The sequence below is a fragment of the Myotis myotis genome, unplaced genomic scaffold (genome assembly GCF_014108235.1).
Source record: "Myotis myotis isolate mMyoMyo1 unplaced genomic scaffold, mMyoMyo1.p scaffold_m19_p_11, whole genome shotgun sequence".
NCBI classification, from domain to species: domain Eukaryota; kingdom Metazoa; phylum Chordata; class Mammalia; order Chiroptera; family Vespertilionidae; genus Myotis; species Myotis myotis.
Window position 1 is genome coordinate 14910018 of NW_023416315.1, and position 22193 is coordinate 14932210.

The following is a 22193-nucleotide window of genomic DNA, read 5'->3' on the forward strand; positions in this document are numbered from 1 at the left end:
TTATTTTCCTAGGGATTTAATGCACAGCGCTAACATTATTTTTTACTGCTAAGCAAAATGCTTCTTCAAATTTCACATTTGGGTATCTTGAATTTATGTGACTTTTATCACATGTCTATATTTAAATTAACTTAAATTCTTGTGAACCTTGGTCTAAAACTAAATCCTATATGTGAAAATCCAAATTTATAGGAAAAGACTAATTAGAGGATTGTTCTAAAATAGTAGTTCATTAACTAGCAAGCTCCTTTTGTTCACTTAATATTTGAATGCCCTCATCTTTTCAGGAATGTATGCATAGCATATGTTATAAGGCAAATATCAATTTTATTTTTGTTTATTTGGTCATATCTTAATTGTACTTTGTTACTGTACATGATAATTTTAGCACTTAATAATTTTTGAATGTTTTTTCCTCTACAAAATTTTTGAGAATGTGTGGCTGAATTTTGAATTTGGTAAATTGTTTCTGTTATTTCTTTTCCCTCTGAATTTGTGAAAGTTACTGATCTCTCATATTGCTCTTGCCTTTGTATTCTTAATGTCATACACAGACAACATTTTCTCTAAACTGCAAACGTGGTCTAAAAGGAAACCTGACTTGTATTTACTTTGTTTCTCATTCATTCAGTAAAATCAGCAGATATGTATTGACCACCTACTATGTGCCATGGATTATGCCAAGCCCCAGAAATATGCATTGGTGAACAAAGAAGTGGTCCCTGCCATAGAACCTGTATTTTTATTATTATTATAACTAGAGGCCTGATGCACAAAATTAGTGCAAGGGGCTCGGCCCTCACAGCCCTGGCTTTGTCCGGAAGGTCATCCAGAAGGATGTCCGAAAGGTCGTTTGGCTGTCCTGTCTAATTAGCATATTATGCTTTTATTGTTACAGATTATTGTGGCTAACATACCTGAGAGCTTATTGTATACCAGGCCCAGTGTTTTATGTGAATAATTTCTTTAAATCTTCATCACAACTCTATGAGCTAGGTACTATTATTGGTGAGGCACACAGCAATTAAGTCATTTACTTATGTGATTTACCCCAATAAGTAATCAGATTTAAACTAAGGTGTTCATATCCCAGAGCTCATGATCTTGATCACTGTACTATACTTCCCACAAATAAAATAATTATAATTATGACAAATGACATGGAGAAGTGAAAGCTATAATGAGCAGATACAATAAGGAATTTGATTTAGTCTAGAAGATAATGAAGGCCTCTCCTAGGAAGACATTCAAGATGAGACCTCAGGGATGACTAGGAGTTGCTCTATGGAAGAGAATTCCTCCCCCCAAAATAATGGCACAGCTTATGCAAATGTCCTGAGGTAGGAAATGATTAGGTTGTTAGAACTGAAAGCAGGCCTTAGGCTGTAAATGTGATAGGTTGATGAAGGAATAATGATAGAGCAGCATGTACTATAGAGCACTGGTCTCCCCTCACAGAGGCACATTTGATGAACAATAGAAATTTGCCATTGTTCTAAATATAGTTGCTTCCTATATAACCAGATCTACTCATAAAAACACATACTGTTGGTAGACAGGGCGTGATTTGAAAAGGAATATCCTCAGCTATGTGATTCCCACTTAAGGATGAAGGAAACTGGAGTATTTGAATCTATAAACCAGTTACTTAAGGTGGATAATTCTGACATGATTTTAGTTTGTTATTACTATTAAGGTTGTAACCCATGGATGTTTTTATTGCTCTTGTAAATTGCAACTCTGTTGCTAGGTGTGGTGGTCATGGCAACCTATGACCTGTGAAAGGCAGGTAGAAAGAGGGGAGAGGTCTGCCACTAATGCTCAGGAAATGGACCCTATGACAGAGAATGGCTAGAGGCTCTGGGCCTGGCAGGGGAGAGCACAGGCCAGGGGACACTGACATTGGAGTTTTTCTTAATTGGAACCCAGTGACAAATCTGGACAGCCGACGCTGGGAACCTAGAGAGAGAGGGTGGTTTTGTCTGGAGCTGTAGTTGGGGGTGACTATGATATAAACTTCTTGAGAGCAGATAACATTTTTTGTTCACTGCTTTCTCCCCAGCGCCTAGAATAGTGCCTGGCATTATAACCAGGAGGTCTTGGGAGCAGGTACCTAGGTAGAAGTCTGAAGTCTGCTGAGACAGTGTGGAAGGGAGAAAGGAGCTCCCTAGGGATGTCCCTGTGGGGAAAGGGTCTCAGATCTGCCTGGCAAAGAAGGAGATACATAGGGTCTCAAGAATCATGGTTGATCCCCAAGATCCACATTTGAAGAGGCAGCTAAATTCTAAATCTCCCTGGATGACAGGACTAACATAATGTCCTTTGTCCTTCCTGACTCTAGGATTAGTTTAAGAACAGAGAGAAGATTGACCTTATGGGCGCCAAGATGACTGTACGCCTCCAAGCCATATTCATGGCAATCATCTAAGCCCTATTATTGCCCCTGTTTTACACATGAATAAACTGCAACTTAGGGAGGTTATTTAACTTACCCAAGGCCAATACTATTAAATGGTAGCTACATTTAAACTTAATTGTGATTTCTAGGCACATGCTCTTAATCACAACACTTTATTGCTTCTTAAGATACTTCTTTGCTTTCAAGTAGCTGTCAGAACAAGACAGTAAGCTACTAAGGGCATCGCAGAGAGGTATACCTGACAGCAGTGCTGGTTCAGAATTGGTTCTACAGAGGCAGGGAATAGTGTGGTCCAGGGGTGGGCGATCAGAGATGTCCTCACACGGAACCAGAAAGGCTGTCCAAGGGCACAAATCACAGTGCATGTAGAAGCCACACACAAAGATTCTCATCTGTGACTTATTAGCATAATTAATGATTTGTTGTTTTCTCTCAAATGAAAATTAGTTTGTCAGATGTAGTAATTGAGGAAGCTAATTACACACAGCAGCACAGGGCCTGCCCCAGGCAAAATGGAATGTCTTTGGCTTTGATTTGTTGCCTCCTTTCTTGGCAGCATTTCCTTCCCTTCACAATTCCTTTATAGACCCTCGCATGCCCAGGATTTTTATGCTGCCCTTATCTTTTCCTTCCAGAAGAAAATTGATGTAATAAATGAGTTCATAATAGGGTTGGTTGGTAATTTAATAAATTATACTGCCTGGAAATTTTTGTGTTTACAAAAGGGGTCTTGCTAAATGTGACATGGTGTCCTGGATCGGATCCTTATGCGGCAGGGGGAGGACATTATCTGAAACACTGGTAAAATCTGAGTGTTAATTCCTTAGTATTGACACATGTACCGTGGTTGTGTGAGGAGTTATCATTAGGGGAAGCTGAGTGAAGGGTGTGTGGGAACGCTCTAATGCTGTCTTGGCAACTTTTCTTGTTAAATCTAAAATCATTCCCAAATAAAACATTTAAAGTAGCAAAAGGACCTGAAAAAGAGATCAGTTACTTTTCAAAGGAATAAATCTCCAATTAAGAATTGCAGGCATGTGGGTCACACCATATAGGTATGTAAGGATGACTCTGTAGCTATATACCCATTTACTGTCTACAAACTCTTAGCATATTTAACCAGTGAATATTTCTGTTTCGTAAATTTTGTATGATATGAATTGTATTCAGGGTAAGAAGATTGTATCTATTCTTCTCACTGCTATAAGTAATGCTGAAAGACCAAAAAACAAACAAACAAAAAACAGGCTGAGATTTAAATTTGCAAACCCAGAAGCACACAGCCATTTTTTTTTTCCTTTTTAGGGAAGGTTGATTGATTCCAGAAATCTGAATTAGGCAAATATTAATTGATGTGCTAGGAGATGAGTAATTTAGAAAAAACAAGATCACTAAATTGCTACTGTTTTACAAGATCAGAAGGAAAACAGATTCACCGGGCTTTTAAATACTCACATAGGGTTTGTTCTTTAATGGAAACATGGAAATCAGTGGTCTTTATAACTTAATTTAAGCAATAAGTGCTTGAGTATATACATTCAGTTCAGTGTTCCAAAAGAATAACTCCAGGAACATTAAAATTAGATAAAGAGTTTAGAAACACGATTTCCCTCTTGGAAAAGGTAGACCAACTAGTTGGCACTGTGTAAGACTGAGAGACAATAGAAGCTTGTTCTATTATTTATACAAATTGACTGGTTTGGCAGTTCTACAGCAGTGAGCCATAATGAACTACCGAAAAATGAAAATGTGATTTCTTTAGCATTGTACAAAAATGGAATATTCGCAGGCGGAGAATGAATGCCCAAGCTCTGTCAAATGGCATTCCTAGTTGCTACTTTATCCAGAATGTAATTCAAACAGTGTACGTTTTTTGGGGGGAAATTGTAAATATGGGCCATCATTTTTATGCTATTAGTCATGGTCTGTGCCTTGTAATTCCAAAGGAATTTTAAAATATTCATTTTCCATGACTCACTTTTCACTTTTAACTCACTGTTCCTCTGCCTTTGTTTGCAATAAAGGCTCTCTTTTAGCTACGCTCCTGAAACTGGATGATTTGTTCATGTCTTCCCAGCAAAAGGAAGAAAAAAAAATCATGAAGCATATAATCCAACTCTAAAATGCCTAATTTTGTGATTAATTGACTCAGTCTCCTTTGCTCTGTTAGTGAATCCCTGGTCTTAGTGATAAATTCTTGACTTTGAATATTTGTACCTTATATTTTCATCAACTCCCATTTATCCACAGTGGGTTTTCTCTAATACCATTGTGTGGAATTCCAGGAAAGATCTTTTTAACAAAAACCTTTCAACTTTCCCAGCCCCAAGGGCTTGTTAGTCATAGAGTGAACTCACAAAAAATGTGAGTCAGGCAGCACAACTTTCCTGAAGCGGAGACTTAGCTTGAGCTGGCAGGGACCATTTATGCAGATATCTGCTGCAGAATGTGTGTGTCGGGATCTTTCCTCCTTTGCCCAAAGCAATGCAGGAAGCTGGTTATGACTGATCCATAGAAACTGACTTCAATAGGAAATGCTCTTGGCATTAGGGGGTATTATGTATAATTAAACTGCTAGACATGAGCCAAATCTGAAATATTTTTCATAGTATAAATGTGGTATTCAATGTGGTAAACAGAAGGTTCAGTGAAAATACTGTAATTTTGATATGGGCTGAGTTCTTGCAAACCTATTATATACCAGTGATTCTCAACCAGGGGCAATTTTTGCCTTTATTCCCGGGGAACATCTGACAGAGTCTGGAGACATTTTTTTGTTGTCATACCTGACATCTAGTAGAGACCAGGGATGCTGCTAAACGTTCTGTAAAGCACAAGACAGCCCCCGACACCAAAGAATTATCCAGCTCCAATATCATTAGTGCTGAGGTTGAGAAATCCTTCCTATACACCAGCTTGTGAATGACTCGACCAGAACCAACTCGGAAAATGCATTATGTCATACAACATCCCTTTAGGTTAATAGGAGAATCCCACCTCACTGAAAATTACTTTTTCTGGTTTTTTGTTGTTGTTGTTAGTGGGAGTTAAATATCCATGCGATTCTTATCTACTAAGTACAGTGACACATCAAGGGGAAAGGCGGGGCAATCCCCATGAAGGACCAACAGAATAAACTTTTAATTTTCACGAATGGGTTTTTGGTTGGAGAAAGGACTAAATCAGCCTGCTGATCGTGGTGGTTGTAACCAGAGTGGAAGATGTTGCCAAGAGGGAGGATGAAGCATCCTGAGTCACGGGGAAACAAGTAATAGTGGTGTATCTGTTCAGACCAGTCGTTTTCAAGCCTGACTACAAGTAGCATCTTGCGTGCCTGAGCCCCATGCCCAGAGATTCTGAATAAATTGACTGAGACTGGGGCCTGCCACACTATATATTTGTAAAGCTTCCCCTTTCTAGGATCACTAGTCTGAATGGTTTAGAATTTGCCTTTTGAACACCCTTAACACAAAACATATTATCTATCTGGCCAAATGGTTACTTGTCCTGCTGCTCTTGTTGCCTGTTTCTATCTCACATTCCCATGTCTTTCCCTGAAAATGCACCTGCCTGAGTGTTATCCTTGGTGGGAAGTTTCGTATTTCTCATGTGTCCACTGTCTGTTTTTTATTAGCTGGTAAATGGTTCTTCTTAGACTTGTGCTGAAAGTTGTGCGATTCCAAAATCAGGCTCACTGGTGACAGAACTGGTGATATCATCAAGAATCCCCCTTGGACACTCTCTCTAGCAACACGGCAGCACTGGAAGCAATACTGGCATCGACCGAGTATGCTTCTGTGTTAACCCAAGGGCGTGTATTTCTAGGTGAAGCGTGTACAGAAAAAAAAATCAGCTTTCACCTAGACAACATCCTAAGCATTTGGTCTTGTTATTTCAATACTGTAATTTATTTAAAAACAAAAAGGCACACATAACTGCTTTTGCATGTACTTGTAAGAGTTGTAGTTTTGCCTGCAGAGGGCCAAAGTGCTATGCTATAAATATGCTGGATAGTTTAAGGGGACTTTCAATTAATCATCACATCAATAATTTAATGTGTTTTCTTTCATCTAAATGCACCCTTAGGCAGGTAAGAGAAGCACTACTTACACAAAAGGAAAATTACTCTCTGCCTGTGCTTAAAGTTGCATAAAATGCAGAAATGAAACTTTGGTTTAATTGAAATTCGGTTGCAGTTTGAGGCTACCTACTACATTCTTTTTAATAAAGCATTGACGAATGGTAGCATTAAAAAAATACTAATTTAGCTCTGTTTTCTGGATATTTCAAGCCTTAAAACACTTCTTTTTGTCTATTTTAACTTTAACCTCAAGAAAAAAGAGGTATACCCAATTCACATCTTAATAATGATTATGCGTCTTTAATAATGTCCTTAATAATGATATATGTCTATCTACCATTAGGTTATCTACAGCCTTCTAGAATATATTTCAGTTTTATTTTTTAATAACAGCTTCATTGAGATACATACCATAAAATTTGCCCCTAAGTATACAATTCAGTGGTGTTTAGAAAATTTACAGAGTTGTGCAATCATCACCAAAATGTCAGAATATTTTCATCACCCCAAAAAGACACCCTGCATCCATTAGTAGTCACCTCCAATTTCCCTGAGAATGACTAATCTACTTCTTGTGTCCATGGATTTGCCTGTTCTGGACATTACATATAAGTGGAATCATACAACATGTAGGCTTTTGTGACTGGCTTTTTAAACTTATCATGTTTTAAAGGTTCATTCTCGAAAGGTTCGTGTTATAGCATGAACAGTACTTCATTCCTACTTATGGCTGAACTAGAGGCCCGGCGCATGAAATTTGTGCACTTGGGGGGGGGGGTTTCCCTCAGCTGGGCCTGAGCCCTCTTGCAGTCTGGGAGCCCTCAGGGGATGTCTGACTGCCAGCTTAGGGGAGTCTGATATCCTTAGCGCTACCGCAGAGGTGGGAGAGGCTCCCGCCACTGCTGCTGCGCTCACCAGCCATGAGCCCCACTTCTGGCTGAACAGCGCTTCCCCTGTGGGAACACACTGAGCACCAGGGGGCAGCTCCTGCATTGAGCGTCTGCCTCCTGGTAGTCAGTGCACATCATTGCGACCAGTTATTCTGCCATTTGGTCAATTTGCCTATTAGCCTTTTATTATATAGAATTAGAGGCCCGGTGCACGAAACTTTTGCACTGGGGGGTGGGGTTCCCTCAGCCCAGCCTGCCCCTCAGTCCGAGAGCCCTCAGTGGATGTCCTACTGATGGCCATCCTACTGATGGCACAGAGGCTTGGAGCAGGTGTCCCGTGTGTGTGTGTGTGTGTGTGTGTGTGTGTGTGTGTGTGTTAACCGCCATCTTTCTTGGCAGTTAATTTGCATATCGCCCTGATTAGCCAATGGGAAGCGTAGCGAAGGTACAGTCAATTACCCTTTTTGTCTTTTATTACATAGGATGGTATTTCCTTGTATGGATGTACTACAATTTAGCCATCCATTGAGGGACCTTTGGGTTGTTTCCACTTTGCCTGTTACGAATAACACTCCTAGCAACACTTGTGTTTATGTTTTTTCTGTGAGCATATGTTTTCAGTTCTGCAGGGTATATATACTTAAAAGTGGAATTGCTGGGTCATACAGAAACTCTGTGTCTTGTGTACTCACAACTGTAAACCTTCTTTAGCCCTACCCTGTATTAATTGACCATATAAGCATGGGTTTGTTTCTGGCTCCCTATTCTGTTCCATTGATATGTGCCTGTTTTCATGCTGTTTTGATTAGGATAGCCTTGTAGTATGGTTTGATATCAGGTAGTGTTATACCTCCAACTTTTTTCCTCTTTCTCAAGATTGCTGTGGCTATTCAGGGTCTTTTGTGGATTATTTACTCTAGTTCTGTGAAAGATGTCATTGGTATCTTGGTAGAGATTGCGTTGAGTCTATAAGTTGTTTGGGGGTGGTATGGACATTTTAATGATGTTAATTCTTCTATCTGTGAACACGGTATATGCTCCCACTTCTTTGTATCTTCTTCAGTTTCTTTCTTCAGTGTCTATAATGTTCTGAGTACAGGTCTTTTATATCTTTGGTTAAATTTATTCCTAGGTATTTTATTAAATTTTTATGTAATTTTAAATGGGATTGTTTTCTTAGTTTCCCTTTTTGATAGTTCATCATTGGAGTATAAAAATGTAACTGATTTCTGGATATCTATTTTGTATCCTGCTACTTTAATGAACTCATTGATCAGTTCTAATAAGTTTTTTTTTTTGGTGGAATCCTTAGAGGACTCTATAAATAGTGTCATTTCATCCACAAATATGGACAGTTTTACTTCTTCCTTTCTAATTTGGATGCCTTTTATTTCTTCTTTTTGCCTGATTGTTGTGGCTAGGATTTTTAGTACTGTCTACACTAATAAAAGAGAAACATTGTAATTGGCGTACGACCGCTACCCTTTTCATTGGCTAATCAGCGAGATATGCAAATTAACAGTCAGCCAAGATGGCGACCAGCAGCCAGGCAGCTTGAAACTAACATGAGGCTTGCTTGCCTCAGTGACGGAGGAAACCAACGTTCCCCGCCTGCGGCTGCAGGCCTCTGAGCCTGCAGTTTCAAACGTAACAAATACCGCCGGACTTCAGCCAGCAGGATCGCAACATTGTATGCAAAGGCCAGAAACCTACTTTCAGCAGCGGTGGCCTAAGAGCTGGAGCCAAGCCTCAAGCTAAATCTGGCCCAAAATAAAAAATAAAAAAAAAGGAAAAAAGGAGCGGTTGGGAGCTTCAGTCACCCCCAGCCTGAAAACAGCCCTCAGCCCCTGACCCAGATTGGCCAGGCACCCCAGTGGGGACCCCCACCCTGAAGGGTGTGTGACCAGCTGCAAACAGCCATCATTCCCTCACCCAGGCTGGCCAGGCACCCCAGTGGGGACCCCCACCCTGAAGGATGTGTGACCAGCTGCAAACAGCCATCATCCCTTCACCCAGGCTGGCCAGGCACCCCAGTGGGGACCCCCACCCTGAAGGGTGTGTGACCAGCTGCAAACAGTCATCATCCACTCACCCAGGCTGGCCAGGCACCCCAGTGGGGACCCCCACCCTGATCCAGGACACCCTTCAGGGCAAACCAGCCGGCCCCCACCCGTACACCAGGCCTCTATTCTATATAGTAAAAGGGTAATATGCTCCCAGCACCGGGATCAGCGGAGCCGTGAGGCCTCCTGGCACTGGGATCAGCGTGACGGGGGGCAGCGCCCGAACCCCCTGATCGCCCTGCAGCTCTGTGTGTGACAGGGTGCGGCACCCTAACCACCCCCCCACCCCCCACGGGCCCTGCTCTGTGTGTGACGGGGTAGAGCCATAACCTCCCCATCGGCCCTGCCCTGAGTGTGAGAGTGGCGGCGCCCCAACCCCCTGATGGGCCCTGCTCTGTGGGTGATAGAGGGTGGCACCCCAACCCGCTGATCTGCCCTGCTCTGTGTGTGACAGGGGACGGTGCCCCAACTCCCCTATCGGCCCTACTCTCTGAGTGACAGGGGGGAGCTCCTCAACCCCCTGATGGGCCCTGCTCTGTGTGTGACAGGGGGGAGCTCCCCAACCCCCTGATGGGCCCTGCTCTGTGCATGACAGGGTACAGAGCCCCAACCCCCCTGATGGGCCCTGCTGTGTGCGTGACAGGGGGCAGCGCCCCAACCCCCCTGATGGGCCCTGCTGTGTGCGTGACAGGGTACGGAGCCCCAACCCCCCTGATGGGCCCTGCTGTGTGCGTGACAGGGGGCAGTGCCCTAACCCCCTGATTGGCCTTGCTCTGTGCATGACAGGGGGCAGCGCCCCAACTCCCCAATTGGCCCTGCTCTGAGCCCGACCAGGGGCTGCACCTAGGGATTGGGCCTGCCCTCTGCCACCCGGGAGCAGGCCTAAGCCAGCAGGTCGTTATCTCCCGAGGGGTCCCAGACTGCGAGAGGGCACAGGCCCGGCTGAGGGACCCCCCTACCCCCCGAGTGCACAAATTTTTGTGCACCGGGCCTCTAGTATTAAATAAGAATCGTGAAAACGGACATCTCTATCTTGTTCCTGATCTTAAAGGAAACTTTTAGCTTTTGCCCACTGAATATGATGTTGGCTCTGAGTTTTTCATTTATAGCCTTTATTACGTTGAGGTATGTTTTCTCTATTCCCACTTTGCTAAGAGTTGATTTTATCCTAAATGGGTGCTAGATTTTATCAAATGCTTTTTCTGCATTTATTTATATGATTGTGATTTTTATCCTTTATTTTGTTTATGTGGTGTATCACATGTATTTATTTGTGGATATACGAATACTGACCTTGCATCCCAGGAAGAAATCCCACTTAATCATGATGTATGATCTTTTTAATGTATTGATAAATTCAGTTTGCTAATTTTTTTTGAGGAATTTTGCATCTTGCAAGGACATTTTTAAATAAATGGAAAAAAATAAATTTTTATCCCTACTGAATGCCTTTATACTAAAATAAAGTCCAGATGAATATAAAAACTTCCCCCAAATGCATGCAAATATCTGTTAACTGAATTTAGAATGGGAAAGAATTTCTAAGCATGAAAACACTAGAAAAATTTAAAGGAAAATATCTCTCAATAAAGTGGGGGAGGGGGAAATAAAAGATATGGTGAAAAACTTACATAATTATTTAAAATATTAAAAATAAAAAATTTTAACAATAATAAAGAAAATATGATATAGTTACATAGTGGAATATTAGTTAGCCTTTAAAAATCTTATAATATAAAGCAATATAAAGATTTAATGCAATATTTATTAAAATACCAGTGACATTCTTCTTAGAATTAGAACAACTAATCATAAAATTTATATGGAACCTCAAAAGACCCCGGATAGCCAAAGAAATTTTGAGGAATAACAAAGTAGTAGGTATCATGCTCCCTGATATCAAAATATAGTATAAATCTACAATAATCAAAATAGTATGTTATTGGCATAAAAACATATGTAGATCAATGGAATGGAATGGGATGGGATGGGATGTAATAGGATAGGATAGGATAGGATAGGATAGGATAGGATAGGATAGGATAGGATGGAAGGGAAGGGAAGGGAAGGGAAGGGAAGGGAAGGGAAGGGAAGGGAAGGGAAGGGAAGGGAAGGGAAGGGAAGGGAAGAATAGCTCAGAAATAAATGCTCACTTTTAGGTCAATTAATCTACTACAAAGGAAGCAAGGATATACAATGGAATAAAGATAGTCTCTTTAATAAGTGGTGTTGGGAACACTGGATAGATGCATGCAAAAAAAAATTGGATGATTTTCTTACACTATATACAAAAACAAACTCAAAATGAAATAAAAATTTAAATGTAAGACCTGAAACCATAAAACTCTAGAAGAAAACATAGGGAATAAATTCTTTGGCATTGTTCTTACCAATATTGTTTTGGATATATCTCCTTGGGCAAGGGAAACAAAAGAGAAAATAAAAAAATAGGGCTACATAAAACTAAAAAGTTTTTGCATAGAAAAGGAAACCATCAACAAAACAAAAAGGCAACTACTGAATGTGGGAAGATATTCCCATATGATACATCTCACAAAGAGCTAGTACCAAAGCATATAAGGAACTCATACAACTTAACATCAAAAAATCCCCAACAAACAACCTGATTAAAAAATGGGCAGAGGACCTTAATACGTAGACATTTCTCCAAAGAAGAGACATACTGGATGCAGACTGTGAGTCTCAGAGGGAAGGCAGGGGAGGGTGGGTGGGTGCGAAAAGATCAACCAAAGAACTTACATGCATATATGCAAACCCATGGACACAAAAAATAGGGTGGTGAAGGCCTGCGGTGGGGAACAGTGGCAGGCTAGAAGAGGGCAATGGGGGGAAAGGAGGACATATGTAATACTTCCAACAAGGAAGTTTTTTTTTAAGTACAGTAATTTGCAGATGAAAAGGAAACAAGAATCTTTGCAAGTGAATTGATTCCTTTGAAGATCAAATTTACCAAACTCAGACTACCTCTCTCTTTCCCCATGTCCCACATATTTAGTAACATTTCCTGGAGGGTCCCTTGGCACAGGCATGCTGATACTACACTAGATTAACGTCAGATTGCTGATTAATGAATATCCTTCCAACTGTGAATGGACAAAGCACAGTAACATACCAGACCTCACTTGTAAAGCAGGAAAGAAAGACTGGAAAAGAAACCCAGCAGGTTAAGCACATTGCCCTTAATTTAAAAATGATTCTTTAGGTAAATCTGTGAGCATTTCATAAAATAAACAATACACTTGGGTAGGCATGGTAACAACTATATCAAAACCACTTTTTATTCCTTTTTTTGTAAACTGGATATCCATATGGCACATTTGAAGCAAAATGTGAACCTCAAAATATAGTTTTGATTTTTCTCATTTGTTCAAGTCATTATGACAGGTGCCTTATGGGAGATAATGTTTTTTTAATTAACTATTCCTACTATTCCAGAAGCTTGAAATCTATTTAGGTAGACTGTATCTGAAGAGTAAATATTCATATATTCAAATAATAATAATTACTGTTATCCATATTGTCATAGGGAATCTGAAGCCTAGAGTGATTAAAGGAGTTGTGCAAAAGTCAGATAGCTCATAAGTGGCAGCTCACTATGTTCAAATGTTGGTATTTCTGACTCCAGAGACTCAGAGCTCAGCACTTACTACAATACACACTCAATTCTTTATATATATATATATATATATATATATATATATATATATATATATTTGATTTTTTACAGAGAGGAAGGGAGAGGGATAGAGAGTTAGAAACATCAATGAGAGGGAAACATCGATCAGCTGCCTCCTGCACACCCGCTACTGGGTACGTGCTTGCAACCAAGGTATGTGCCCTTGACCAGAATCGAACCTGGGACCCTTCAGTCCGCAGGCTGATGCTCTATCTACTGAGCCAAACTGGTTATGGTCACACTCAATTTTCAAATGGCTTGGGCAGACAGTTGCTCTAGGAGTTCAGTTAAAATTAGAATATGGCATATTCTTTAAAAGTCATAACAACAAGCCCTAGCCAGTTTGGCTCATTGAATAGGGCGTCAGCCTGTGAACTGAATGGTCCCGGGTTCAATTCCAGTCAAAGGCACATACTTTGGTTGCAGGCTGGATACCCAGCCCTGGTCAGGGTGATTGTGGGAGGCAATCAATTGATGTGTCTTTCTTACATCAATGTTTCTCTCTGTCTTTCCCACTCCCTTCCATTCTCTCTAAAAATCAGTGGGAAATATCCTCGTGTGAGGATTAACAACAACAAAAAGTCATAACAACAAAGTCTATTTTAAGCTCTGAATATACTGATCATAATGAATTTTCTTTATTTGGTAGAATCTTTAGAGCTTTTCAAATGATAGATTATAATAGCCCAAGGGGATTTTAAAATTACTGATTTAATAGGGATTCTTGTTGCCAAATTTGCTCTAGAAATCTATGCATCTCCCAAGAAGTTGATAAGTACTTATTAGAAGCTTGTTTAAGAAATTTGGTCTACTCTCTGGAACAATGAACAATGAGGATATTTTTAAAACTCTTCTGAAAAATTAGTGCTAATTATAGAAAATTCAGTGCAAGTTATTAGCACCATAGATTTGATAGACTGCCCCCAAAAGAGAGCTATAAATTACATAAAATAACAATTCTGAAATTAAATAAGGCCTGTCACTATATATCATAACTGTGCATTTTCATTTTTATAAGAAAATAAAAATATATTATGGGTTAAATATTTGAAGGACATGACCTCTAGTCTTTCAACTCTGAGTTACTGTGATTTTAGGAAATTTTAATATGTATTTTAATATTTATATTTAAATGTATATGCATATATTTATATTTAAACTATGTATTTATTTAAATATACACATATTTAAATGGGGATCAAGCCTGCCACCCGGGCATGTGCCCCAGCTGGGAATCGAACCATGACCTCCTAGTTCATAGGTCGATGTTCGACCACTGAGCCATGCTGCCAGGCAATACATTTTATTTTAAATATTCATATTTATAGGCCCCTAAAATTTCTAATGATGCATCTCCTGTAGAGTTGGGTATTTTTATCTTTAAATCTGAGGATTTAAAAGGTTGGTAAAGAAAATGCACAACAGGGGGTGAGGGTGAGGGCATGATTGGGGGGGTTGGCAATGGGAGGATAAGGACACATATGTAATACCTTAACCAATAAAGAAAAAAAAAAGAAAAGAAAATGCTGCAAGTGATGATTATCTTTCAATATGCTCATTGTTTCCCCATGGGGATTGGGCAGTGGTGTGGCTGAGATTGGCATTCGGTGCTCTTGTATTTGGTAGAGAACAGAAGAGATGTGTGGGGTCTTGCAGGCTGTTAGAGTGACACAGGGACTGCAGTGAGCTGACTAGAAGTTGAGGGACTCACTGAACACTGTGGAAGAAGGGATCAAGGGAAATGATATTTTTAAAGATAAATTCCAGGGAACTACTGGCCAAGTGACCAAGGTTCCAACTGGAAACAGGAAAGTAGTTTGTCCTAAAGAATTTAAATAAAAGTGCTTAACTATGGACTAAAGGGTTGGAATAGAGAGCGCAAGCCAGAGAAGAAGTGAATTTGACTATCAGGCCCATAAAGCAGGCTGTCCCCTGGAAAGAGATTAAAGGCTACCATCAAATTTATGAATTGGATCAATGACAATTTAATGTGATGGTTAAACACAAGGATTCTACACTCTGTGGGTCTGAAGCCTGACTTTACCACCAGGTGTCTGACATTAGGTAAATCACACAGTAGTTCTGTGTCCCAGGAAAATGGGGAGAATGGTATCTACCTTGGAGGGCTGTTGTCAGGATTCAGTTAATATATGTGGAGAACTTACAACAGTGCCTAGCAGGGAGTAAATTTCAATTCATCAAAGAAGTGTTATAATAATAGTAACAACAATATATAAGGTTTATACATACGTGTACCAGTCACATTATTACTACTCCTTTGGAATTTCCCATGCAGAAGATTTCACATGATGACACTGAGCACATGGTATGCCCTGCAAGTCAGTCTCTAACTCTGGAGCCTCTTCTTCAAACATTAGATAATGAGGACATGTAAAGGCCCAGTGCTCTGGTTGAATTGATGAAGCCGGGAGCACTCCTTGCTGCCCCTCCCCTGACTCCCGTGGAGACCCCTGGGCACCACTGTGGAACACATTTTGAAAACTACTGATGCAGAGGAAAGGATCCAAGGCTTGAAATTAAAACCTGGAGTCAGCTTCTACCTGCCATTAACAGTTTGTGTGACACTGAGCAGGCCCGCACTATGCCTCCGTTTCCTGATTCATATGCTGTAAGAGTTACACTCGTTCAGTGGTTCTCAAACTCTGCCTCTCTCAAACCCTGAGAGTCCCAGAGAAGTGCGCCAGGAAGTTGGGGGAATGGGTGATGGGAAGCATGCTGGATGAGGAAAGGGAACCTAACAACTTCAAAAGCTAGGACTTCTCTGTATCAAATGTTGGAATTCCATAATATTTGTTTGAAGAAGGAGAACCACTGCTGAAGCAATTTTCACTAGGTAATAAAAGTTTCTTTGGTTTCAGTTATTCTCTAGTTTCTCAGAAATTTATTCATTGAACCAAAGTAGCATAAGAACATGAATGAAAGCAACAAATCCTAAATGTGAGAAACCTGAGTAATAGGGAAAGCAGGAAAGCGGACTGTTCCTAAGGTGCTGTGCAGTGACTGGGATATTTGAATATCTCTGGTACCAGGGAAAAGGCAGAACCTCTGAATTCTATCTATATATTCTTGCCTCATTGTGTTTATGGAGAGCATAGACTGGAATGACGACAAGGAGAAATCTCTATATGTAAAAGACTAAGTGATCAAACGACTGGTTGCTAGGGCGTGCACTGACCACCAGGGGGCAGACGCTCAATGCACGAGCTGCCCCCTGGTGGTCAGTGTGCTCCCACAGTAGGAGCACCGCTCAGCTGACCAACTGGTGCCAGAGGCAGGGCTCAAGGCTGGCGAGCGCAGCTCGGAACTGATTGGGCGCAAGCCCACGGCAGGTGCAGCAGGGCCGGGATGAGCAGGAGCAGCACGCAGGAGCGGCAGGCAATGTTGGATTGCAGGCCACACCAAGGGACCCCACCGGTGCACGAATCCATGCACCTGGCCTCTAGTATTACAATAAGAATACTATACAGATACAATCAGAAGACAATTAAAAGGGACAATTATTTAAGCACTATACATTAGAGGACTTTTCCTGGTGGTTAGTAGTTTCAGAAAATATGTCCCTTTCAAAGAAAATGTCAAATTAAAATTCTGCATTTCTGATTGCTATGCTGTTAGAAGTGTATGCGAGCTCAGATGCTCCTGACTTGATTGCCATTTTAACAATGAAATGTTTTCAGGTAAATCGAGTTCACATGTGCCCTCTGGATAGCAAACCTATGATTGATGAGTCTGTAGGCCATCCTTGTAGCTTGGATTGGCCCTATATTTAATCTTCCTCAGCTTCAGCTTGCTAAGAGCAAAGCAAAACCTATAAACATATGTGAATATAGACAGGGAGAGGTAGCATCTGTTTATCAGCAATTTTGATAATGATTAACATTTAACAACAAGGGCTGATTACCCTTATCTCCTTTACATATGGTGTGAGTTGAAGGCTGGCCACTGATTTTTCTCTCCAATTATGACTCCCTTCCACCATTCAGACTCGCGATTGTGTGTGTGTGTGTGTGTGTGTACATGTGCACTAAAGTATGATATTTTAAGTTTCATTGCTGAAATATGTTAGCTTGGAGCAACTTCACCCATTAACACTTCAACATGTATTAGTTTATCAGATTACTTTCTGAGAGCTGGGTCCTAGGAGACTTGATACTGGTGACAGTAATAATTCAGTGGGGGATAGAGATCAGAAAAGCCTGCAGCATGAAGGAGGAAGGTATATCCACATGGAGACCATGAGCTCCCATTGGCTCCACAAAGGACAAGATGTTGACTGAGTGGTGCACATGTGGAGGGGAAATGCAGAGGCCAAACTTTGCCTTCTTGTGACCAAGCACAGTGCCTTGCACATAACCCATCCTCAGTAAGTGATAGTTGAATCAAATTACTTTTGCCCATAGGGTAGTTTTGTCTAGAATAAAGTTGAGATTTAATGTTAATATATTTTAGTTATTGAAAAGATCGGGTTTCTTAAATTAAAGCAACATGATTTTCTGTTTTGAATTTGTTTCAATAATACATTTTGTGCCAGAAAAATCATTTTTAAGGAAAAACACTTTGAATATAAAGCATAAGTAATTCTTCCTTTGTTAAGACAGCTCCTATTATAGCCATTGAATAACACATCTGCTACAAGGATATTAATATTATTATTATTATTATTATTATCATTATTATTTTACCAATCCATGTGCACAGGTCTGATTAGAGGAGGTAAAAGATACATATCTCCTTCAAATGGTGAATTAGACCCAGTAAAGGTATATTTTGTTATCACAGATTTTGTAATTATGAAAACTTCGAATAGCCCTCTTTTAAAAAATACTTTAAAATATAATTCTCCTCTCACCTCTCTATATGTTATGGTGACTGTTGATTTCTGGACAAAAAGTGCATTAAGAGCATCTTTTTCCAGTGCTAATATCATTATTGCTACAGAAAACATTTTATATCAAGGCCTGCTGAAGAAGAAATTTTAACAAGCACTTTTTCCATGCTTTTTCTTCTATCCAGGATTTGCTCACATCTGTGGTTTTCAGAGTAAGCCCACAAATGGTACAATAGCTTTACAAAGTATAACCAGAAGATAATTCATAACCCAGGTGCCTTAGTTTAAGCCTTCACTCTATTGTTAATTTTTTTCATTGTTCAGATGTACTAATGTTTTAAAAAATCATTTCCACAGAATAATGAAGGTTTTAAAAGTTAAAAAATACATAAGTTATCACCAAACTTATTATAAGACTTGGATTAACCTTTTCCTTTTCATTTCCAGGGCTACAGCAACACACAGGGGCCAGATTATCTTCAAAGATGCTTTAGCCCAGCAGTTGTGTGAACAAGGAGGTAAGAATCTTTTACTTCTCCGTGTTGGTTGTGTCAAAATTATTTATGGTAGGTCTACGTACTATGTGCTAATAAGTAAGTATTTCATTAATATTGCATGATCATGATGCTTTGGAATTACTGACCCCTTCAGACCATAAAATTAGTAATTATTGATAAAGATCTGTAGACTTAAAAATTAAGTGTGAACAAAAAAAACACAAGAAAAAATTATCTTTTCATAATTGTTTTCTAATGAATTAGTTAGTAATTCTGCTTTATGATGGCCTCATACACATTCCAGCTCTCACCCACACCAAACTCTGACAGATGCACATGCATATGTGTGTACACACACACACACACACACACACACATGCACACTGAAGGGTGAAAGCCAGGACCCATGCCTTCACACAGAGTTGATCCCTCTACCTCTCGCACTGCCACCTGACTTTGTGTCTTCATGTAGCATTTCCCACTTCACGTGGATTTTCTTCTGAAAAGTGATGGATGCCACCTTTGAGAGACCAAGCTCCTCAAGTACAGGAACCAAGCCTCCGTGCTCTTTGGTTCCCCAGGACCTGGCATTGTACCTAGCATGTGACAGCCACTCAGAAAATGTTGATAGAGTAAATACAAGTGTTTCTCAGGCACACATTTCTTTCTGTATTTAAGCATCTTGACAATGGATATATTTGAGCCAGTTTTTGTAAATGTGATGCCCTTTTCACCATCAGCATAGGCATATTACCATTTTTTTTGCTTACAGATTTATATTTTGGGGAAATTTATTAATTTAGGAGTTACATTATTGAGTTTAAAGGAAATTTCTACTATCTGCTAAAGAAAATCTAATGGACTTTGAGGAAAATTTATATTGTTTTTTGAAAAGCATAAGAAGATACCATTTATTATTTATAGTAATATACACATCATCAATATGGCTTTATCTAAGCAATGTGATACTTGATGGTTATTACTGGCAAACTGCTGCTAGTTTACATGCATGGCTCTTGAATGAGAAAGCCCTATTCTAATTATAGTTTCAAAAACATCATCAGTGTTCTTGGGTTAAACAGATTTTATTCTGTAACTTTTGAGAATGAAAAATGTGATTGATGTTTCAGACTATGAAAATGTTCACACTATTGAAAATATAGAACACCATATAGCTGTGAACATAATACCCTAAAAACTGCATAGTACCAGGAAATCATGTCTGATTTTATTAACACTTATCTTTACCTAAAAGCTATTTTTTTTAAATCCTGGGATTTTAAAAATATTTTATAATGTAAATGAATAGTTGGGAATGGGATACACAGGGTGGGCAAAAGTAGACTTACAATTATATGTATTGAATATAATACAGTAACCTATACTAATAATAGAGGAATATGCAAATTGGCCAGGACGCCATCACATAATGACCAATCAGAATGGGGGCGGGGCCGCAGCAGAGAGCTCTCAGCATGCCTGCACCAGGGGTCCAAAGGGCGCGGAGAGGAAGGGAGAGCAAATAGGCAGTTAGGGAGGATCAGGCCAGGAGAGCAGATAGGCAGTTAGGGCGATCAGGCCAGCAGGGGAGGGCAGTTAGGGGGTTCAGGCTGGCAGGGGAGAGCAGTTAGGCAGTTAGGGGGATCAGGCCAGGAGGGGAGAGCAATTAGGGGGATCCGGCCAGCAGGAGAGAGCAGTTAGGGCCATCAGGCCAGCAGAGGAGTAGTTAGGGGCATCAGGCAGGCAGGCAGGTGAGTGTTTAGGAGCCAGTGGTTCCGGATTGTGAAAGGGATCCCAGATTGGAGAGGGTACAGGCCGGGCTGAGGGGACCGCCTCTGCCCCCTCCCCCATGCATGAATTTCATGCACTGGGCCTCTAGTTAATAAATAATAATACAAGAATAAACTCTGTTTCATGTACTCACAACTGTAAACCTACTTGTGTCCCACCCTGTAAAGACTAAGGATGAGGAATAATATTTGCATTTATGCTCTGATCTTAGAACCGTGGAGTCCTTTTCTGAAAATTAGTGATGAGGCCAATAAAGTTAACTTGACAAGATTACACACTACTCCCAAGTGGCCAGACTAGAATCCAAAAGTCTGGACTCACAGCCCAATGTTGGTTTCATTATGCCAAGTAGATTCTTAAATTAAAAAAAAAAATTAAACTCTCAGAAACCACAACCCCAATAAACAAGATCATCATTACTGCCTTCATCCTGGAACACCTAGGAGAGAATACATACTTTTTGGAGCCCTGGTAAAACAAAAGTCACAAGTGCAGGGCTGATGTGAGTGTATCAGCATGGCCACTGCTGGTCCAACCGTGCACACACATCATGGTGGAGGTGGGGCAGAGAGAATAATGGCGTGCATGTATATTTGCTGGCCTGGGAGCTTCTTGGCATTCCCTCTTCAAACGCATACATCGATTATTTAGCAAGGCCAGATGGCAGGCCTAAACAGCTGACAACAGTCATGCCCTATAGTGCCCCCAAAGAGTGCATGCCATTTATAAGCCATGCTGGAATTCTCTGTTGTTGGGATGATGGAAGTGGATATAACCAAAAGCAAATGTTTTATGTCAGGAGGAAAGGGGTCAGGCGTACAGCTGGAGCAGAAAACCTTGGCTGCTTTCTGCCAGCTCAGCAGTGTTTCTGCTGTTCATCACCCTGAGTGGTAGAAAGTGTGGCTGTGTTCTCTACGGGCCTTAGGGTCACAGTGGTGGGCAGTGTATTTCTGCCATTCAGACTCCAAAGTCTTTGGAATTTTTTAATCCTTTTGTGCTAAGAGTTGGTGACATTTTATTTAAACTGTGAGATGGAGGGAGATAAAAAGTTCTGTAAGCACGTCCATAGAGTGAATGAGGTGTTAAACCTACCTCAATTTTTTTCAGCATTTCAAGAATACCTATTAATGTGAGCTTATTAATATGTTAACTAGCTTGGTTTTTGTGATTATTTCACAATGTCATATACCTTAAATATATGTAATTTTTATTTGTTAATTATACCTCAATGAAGCTGGATGGAAAATAGCTTTTATACTCAACCATTGTATGAACTGTAGATCAGATCTACCCAAATCTTCCCTTGGCTATCCTTGGTTATTCAGTAGCTTATCTGACTAAATAATCTTTTCACTACCCTGAAATGCATTTTTTAAAAATTTATTCAGACTAAACATTGTCAGAATTGACTAATAGTCAAAATTGGATTTTAACGTATCTACTTTAATGGTTGAAGTGAAAAAATAATGAGTGATATGTTTCACTTGAATTTGTCCAATGTTAAAACTTTTGCTAGTCAAAGTCATCTGTTTTCCCCATGGCTGTTTTGTAGCTTACAATCCAGTTTAGCAGTTATCTTGCTTTGCTGGCATCCCTGCACATTGTAATGTACAGACAAAGGGAGCTGAGTTAGCAGGCTCAGGTAAAACCGTCCAGGAACCTTGCTTCAAGTTCTCACAAACTGCCCATCAGGGAAAAGAACTGGGGCCCTCCTAGGGCAGTGGCTGGCAAAATGTCCCCAAGTGATCCTTACAGCAGACAAGATTCAGGGGAATGACAAAGAGGCTACTCCCCAGGGCCACACTAAAATGTCTTGCTACTGGCTGTAGGTGGGTTTGACTACTTTTTTTAATTTTCTAAAGAACAGTGTTTTGGACTGGTGCTGTTTCCCCAAGATGACTGAACA

The 22193-nt window shown here is 40.3% G+C and overlaps 1 protein-coding gene across 2 annotated transcripts in view; it reads left to right on the top strand.

Annotated features, from left to right (window-relative positions):
• Nucleotides 1-22193, top strand: part of RELN (reelin) — a 439320-nt gene that overhangs the window by 155022 nt on the left and 262105 nt on the right. For both annotated transcript variants that reach the window (XM_036327598.1, XM_036327599.1), the window contains exon 4: nt 18447-18517. In XM_036327598.1, the coding sequence (XP_036183491.1) occupies nt 18447-18517 (71 nt within the window). The remainder of the gene's footprint in view (nt 1-18446; nt 18518-22193) is intronic.